General features: G+C 31.2%; 1 protein-coding gene across 1 annotated transcript; it reads left to right on the plus strand.

The window, feature by feature from the left end:
- LOC109329153 (putative transcription factor bHLH086) lies at positions 3,480 to 5,298 on the plus strand. Its single transcript, XM_019562827.1, has 5 exons — positions 3,480 to 4,200; positions 4,356 to 4,457; positions 4,571 to 4,636; positions 4,732 to 4,797; positions 4,905 to 5,298. The coding sequence occupies exons 1-5, from the start codon at positions 3,553 to 3,555 to the stop codon at positions 5,025 to 5,027; spliced, it is 1,005 nt and encodes a 334-aa protein (XP_019418372.1). The 5' UTR covers positions 3,480 to 3,552; the 3' UTR covers positions 5,028 to 5,298.

Here is a 6,742-nt window from a genome sequence, read left to right on the forward strand (position 1 = left end):
AGGAAGATGTGCTAGAGTATCAGGCCATGATTGAGGGAATTGTACTAGAATTCCAGGCCAGGACCAAGCAAGCTGACCGAGGCACCGAAAAATCTGACCTAGCCAAAAACATAACCTTATACACCAGTGCAGGAAAATCTGACCGAGCCAACTACACAACCTTATGCACCAGAAATCTAGACGAGGTTGCTTCAATAGAAACTCACCAGAGGCCACACACCAAAAGGCCATCCAAGGCCCATATAATTAGAAACATAAAAGACACTCTTACACTAGAAAAATCTAGCACCAAGGAATCTGATCCAATCATCTTGGGTGATAGCAGTCTGTATTTCTTGGATCACAAGTCATCCAATTATTGTCACGCTTTCTCTATTCAATCACATGTGTAAATAGAAGTAGCTTTTAGTTAGCTTGTTAGGTTGTTATTTCCGCTAATACTCTCATATAAATAAGGCTAGTTGTTATTTGATCAGTCAATCAATCTATTACACATAAATCAATCTAATACACATAAGTTTCATTCATCTTCTTTGAATTCTACTTCTTCCACATTCTTTCATAGAAGTATTATTCACTTCAGTTTGTTTTCAAGTATTAGTTGAAGTTTTGTTATGGTTAAAGCTAATACATGACCTCTTTCAGTTTAATGTTCGAATCAATTTTATAACATTGGTATATATGATATTCTTTCCCCATAATATTTAATAAATTATGTATTATAAACGAAAAAATTAATGGACATGCAACTACCTTCGTTTTATTATTTTAGAATGAATGCATTAACAATATATGAATCTTATACATTTTCTTGCATTATTTATTATTCATGTTTAATAGTTATTGACTATTCAGAAAAATAATACAACTGGAAAATGAATAATATATTGACTCTATATAAATTTTACACTGACAATCTATAATATTATTCTCTTATTTTGAACTGGCTATAGACCCATTTACTATAAAATTGGATAACCAACACTTACCAATCTTAATATAGATGGGATCTATGCAAACTAACATGATGGACACTATAGAGAGTAATGTTGCGGCTTTTTGGTCCTTCCATGTCGTGCATACTAATGTTATGTGCAAATTGTGTGGTATTGAGATTGAAACAATAAATCATCTATTTATTTTTTGTCCTTTTGCCGTTAATGTTTAGAAGGACTTCTATAATTGGATTGGGGTGTAATTTGATGTGCCAGGAGATTGTTGTGATTTCTTTAAGATGTATATCCAGCAATGCATAAATAAAAAAAGGTTAGATCTTTGGTATATGCTTTAGTTTGCTACGATTTGATCATTATGGTTGATGAGGAATGATGATATGTTCAATGAGAAGGAGTGCAGCTATATGACTATAATGGATCTTATTCAAGTGAGATCTTGGTTCTGGTTTAGTTCGACAATTAGGAAATTAGATTGTGTTTTTGCTAATTGATATGTCAACCCTTGACTTTTTATAATTCAATCTTCTTAACTGTCCGATTTGTTGTATTGGGCTAACACCTCTTATGCTGTCTTAATATATGGTTTGGTTTTGCAGTGCAAAAAAATATGGTAGAACACGCCTTTTTTTTTATCTCTCTGTAGATGTACTTCTTAATTGAGAGTGTTCACTTTAAAAAGAATTACATTTGAGTATGATGAGCTATTATTTTGTGAGTAATTGTATTCTAGAATTATTTTTAAATTTGTGTCTACCAAATCTGTCCTATCATGGAAGAGATTTGTATTTGAAACTTCAAAGTTAGAGCACCAATTTTGTAGAATCAAAGTTAGAGCACCAATTTTGTAGAATCACGGGTACCCACTAACTAATAAATATTAGATGTCTCAAGAAAATCACGTCTTCATATTTTTAGCTAATCAAATTCCAATAAATAATATAAAAATATTAGTTTATGTTTTTATAATTTTTATTAATAAAGTATTATTTTTTAATTAGACGGAAACATCAAATAAAATCGATAGGTGATCTCTATTACTCATCAACCCATAGAAATTCATTCCATATAAGAACATTAAGTCCCAACATTGAACTCGAAATTCAGTAAGTTTAATTAATCAAACGGATAACTTCTTTTAGTAACCATTTTTGAGAATTTCCAGACAACTGTTTTTTATTATGTAAAGTATGGGTCAAGATCCTCTCATTACACTTTTATACTTCAGTTCAAAAGGGAAAACAAGAATTTGCCCTCTACATTACTACTATAGACGATTTTTACTCCGTAGTGTATATCTATGTATAAAAACAAAATTATCCGAGAAGTTGTCCAAAATTGTAGTGAAAATAACATCAAACCTATCCATACCATACCCCTCATGTGAAGGTTCAAGGTTTTCTGTGTAGCTTCACCAGCTTCTTTATTGCCACTTATATTATACTACAACCAAACACAGTTCAGATTGTTAATAAATGCAACAAATATAAAACCGTCATGCCAATCAGTGTTGTTAGCTTGTTAATTTATATTACTACTAACAGCACAGAATGTTAATATATATATTGTATAAAATAGAATATAAGTCCACGTGCTTAAGTGATTTAAAGGAAACATGTAAGAAGCTACATGAAGCATTTCTTGGTTCTTCATCAAAGTAGGAATCAAAAGTGAGACATGGGTTTTGCGAAGGTTCCGGCGACCCTTATGCTGATTTGCAATGCTTTAATTATGTTTTCTTCTTCCAATGCATTAACTTCTGCCAGCTAACTATCCCAATACAAAGACCAATTAATCTCACATTATGGAAATTCACTAACATACATCAATATTTTAGTATTAAATTTGATTTATTCTCTTCCCTTATTTAAGATTTCTATAATGTATAATTCTAATTTACACAATAAACCAATATATGTTGATTCAAGTGGAAGAGGCTTACCAACATGGTCATGACTAGTGATACAAGGACCCGTTAGATCTTCAGGTTAATCAAAAGATCAAAGATTTAATTATTGAGAGCGACACTTATTGGGAGGGATAACCATACATTTCGAAAGTGATTAATTATTTACTCAAATGATAAGATAATACCTTTTGATAGTATAAAAATGTGGAAGAGGCTTGTGTCTATACTAGATTTGACCACTAGAATCATTAGTTTATAAAAGACATATTTAAGATAGGTCTTCACCTATACGTCTAACATTAACCATGATTTTAGTCTTTGATGTATCTCATGATCAAGAAGATAGACATAAAATAAGGTTTCGACTCTTTTCACAATTGTAATTGAGGTGACAATATTATGATTTTTAAAGTCCACCTACAATGACTATAATTATAATTACATGTCACCTTTTCCTCCATTATCTGAAAGTCTTCACAACTTGCCATGGTAATTTAAAACCTTCCCCATAACAAAATTTCCTCTCCATGAGTACATGGATTATTGCCATATAAAAATAGCAATTGAGTTAGAAACTTAGAATATTTGACATCTACAAATAGGCTTCCCTAACTAGTTGTCATTCTCATTGTTGACTTCCCTGAACCCCTTAATTGCTCTTGCATTTAATTTTCCTCTATCCCTATAATAATGGCACTGGCCAAAGACAGAACCCTACATGATTCAAGCATGGGAAGCAAGGTTCAAACTTGTGTTTTCAATGACACTGCTATGGAGATTACTTCATTGTCACTTCATGGGGTCAATAAGCACAACCACAAGTTTGTGCTTGAAGAGGAAGATGGCTCAAAAAACACTAATGGGCTTAGCAATGATTCAGCTATAACTCATTCTCCTCCACTTTGTGGAAGTGGCATTGGTTATGTTTATAAGGGCACAAACACAAACTATCAGATTCAAGAAGCAGAATCTGTAATAAATTTCAAAGACAACAATCTCATGCAACCCAATGAATCTTTGCTTAGCTTTCAGCAAAGCAGGCTTATCCATAACAACAGTTACCTCAAAGATAACATTGAGAATGAGTACTACTGTGGTTGGGAGAATAATTTGCATAATCAGATTAGTCCTAGAAACACTGAAGACTTGCGCCTGGTGCAAGATTTCAATTGCTTTCAAACTGCTACTAGTGGCTATAGTTCCATAATCAATAGTGCAAAAGAGAATCAACATGGTGAAAGTTCATTTGGTTGGCTCTATCCTGAACCAACTACCCTTGCTGAGAGTCTCCAAGAGCCAGGAGCACAAGAACAAGTCATGAAAAAACGCCCTTCAATGGTATTGTTTTCTCATCTAATAATCTAATATGTAACATTGATATTTCAAAATAGTTGTCGTACTTGTATCTGATATGATGATACTTCGATATTTTTTGGATACTTTTCGTCTACACATTTTTCGATTATTTTATGAATTGTACTTTGTGTTTATAGGGAGAGAACATGAAAGCTGCCAAGAAACAATGCCCAACTGAGAGTAAAACTCCAAAACCTAAGTCAAGTCCATCCAATGACCCTCAAAGTGTGGCTGCCAAGGTTTGCTTTAAGCTTAAGTTAATTTATATTTACGTTAAATATATATAAAGTTTTGATTGCAATGTAAGTAAAATAAAATATGAGATTGAATGTTGATAGAATGTTTGTTTCAGAATAGAAGAGAGAGGATAAGCGAGAGGATGAAGATCTTACAAGATCTAGTGCCTAATGGCTCCAAGGTTGGAATTTTTCTTTTTGGTAATATCTATAAAATTATCATGATTCATGACTAATTAGAATGATTTTTTTAACTTTCTGATAAATAATTTTGTAGGTTGATTTGGTTACCATGCTGGAGAAAGCAATTAGTTATGTGAAGTTTCTTCAATTGCAAGTGAAGGTGAGACTTAAAACACTTATTTTCTTCTTATTTTTCTATTGATATATAGTTTTGTAATCTAAAATTCTTAATAGTTTTAATTTTTTGTCTTATTTTTCATGGTGCAGGTGTTGGCAACTGATGAATTTTGGCCTGTTCAAGGTGGAAAAGCTCCTGATATTTCTCAAGTAAAAGAAGCCATTGATGCTATTCTTTCATCCCAAAGAGAAGGAAGTTCAACTTCAAAGTAGATGAATTGAAGAATATGGATCAAATAAATAATGTCATAATAATTCAAGCACAACTATGCAGAACAAGAAAAGCTTTGGCCTGAGAGTTGGTCATTCTAAAGGGCATTTTAAAATGTAGAATGCATGATATGTCCTTGACAAATATATATGTTAACTTCTAAATCAATAACTACCTTAGAAATTGAACAATTTGTGGTACTATAGTATGGTGGGGTTGCTGTACCTTGTCCCTGAATTTCATTAACAAAAATATCTACATGTCTACGTTGTACTTTTCTATGTATCAGTGGTAATGAAGTGTTTCCTGTTAGATCAAAAGTATCTCCATAACAAGAGAGAATATCTCTATATTAATGAATGTATGCTGAATCAGTTATATATTATAACATTAGAAATAGAGAAAATAATATATGAATGTAATAGTTTCTTATGTTGTCAATGTATCATTCATATTTAATCATCATCAACTTTTAAATAAAAATAGTATAATGGTGAATTTATTATATATAAATCTTTATACTAATGATACATAGATATTATACTCTTAGAAATATAGTTAAAGTGGGACTCGCGATATTAATACTTTATGTTCAACATATTATTAGCATGAAGAAAAAAACAATATATGCACATTGTTCTCAGTGTCAAAGGAAACATTTTGCTCGTATAGAGATCCTGTTCAATTCTTTCTCTCCATTTCTTAGCTATCTGTTTTCCTCATTTGATGATAATCAAATTATTAAACAAAACTTAATTTAATATTTCAACATATAACTAAATTATTTAATGGTTGAGATAGATCTAAACTCATCCTTCTCCTACTGTTTGGAACGACAAAAGCCATAAATTAATCATTTACTGTACATTTGACCTTTTGTCATTGACTATATATATCAAATAAATAATGTTATTTAAACAGCTAGCAAACCCTACCTATAGTTGCATACAAATAAGTACATTCTTTCAGATTAATTTTAATTAGATAAGAACCACATAATGAGGAGTATAGTGAAGAATATATAAGTTTGAATGTACTTATAAACTTAATGTTTTAATATATATTTTTTTGTTAAAGATATAATGTTTTGTCCACTTAATATAATTTATTTCGCCTCATATTGTTAACATATATTCTCATTTAATGGGTTCTCATTTAATAACAAGTAATATCAGAGTCCAAAGTTTGGATGAACTAAGTATTAGGGAGAACGATTGTTGTCGATGGATTCACATCCCTTACATTTCATCAAAAATATTGAATGGTGATACAGGAGAAAAGTGCTACATAATATTAGAAAAGGCTTCCACAAAGGGGGAGCAATAATAATCTAATATCTTAAATTTTTGAATTAAGATATTATTATTCAATTCACTTATTAGGGTTTAACTTCCAGCTATTGCTTTCTTCCAGATTTCCCAATTAATTACTATACTACATAGGATAATATATCCAGCCACACATTCACATTATTCATTATATTTCTGTGCGAGTGTGATATTGGGGTGTAGAAAAAACATTTTGGAATGAGAATGAGCTGTTACCAATGATGTAGCCAAGGTAGATGCAACAGCTAGGAGGTTATGGTAGGATACTTCTGAAGATGCTATTGCACTTAAATAAGTTAGTTGACCAATAGAATACAAATAAAAAAATTCTTATCCTAGATATCATAGCCATTAAATATAAGTTTAACAAACATCATAGCCTAAGGATG

This window comes from Lupinus angustifolius, chromosome LG16, assembly GCF_001865875.1.
Source record: "Lupinus angustifolius cultivar Tanjil chromosome LG16, LupAngTanjil_v1.0, whole genome shotgun sequence".
NCBI classification, from domain to species: domain Eukaryota; kingdom Viridiplantae; phylum Streptophyta; class Magnoliopsida; order Fabales; family Fabaceae; genus Lupinus; species Lupinus angustifolius.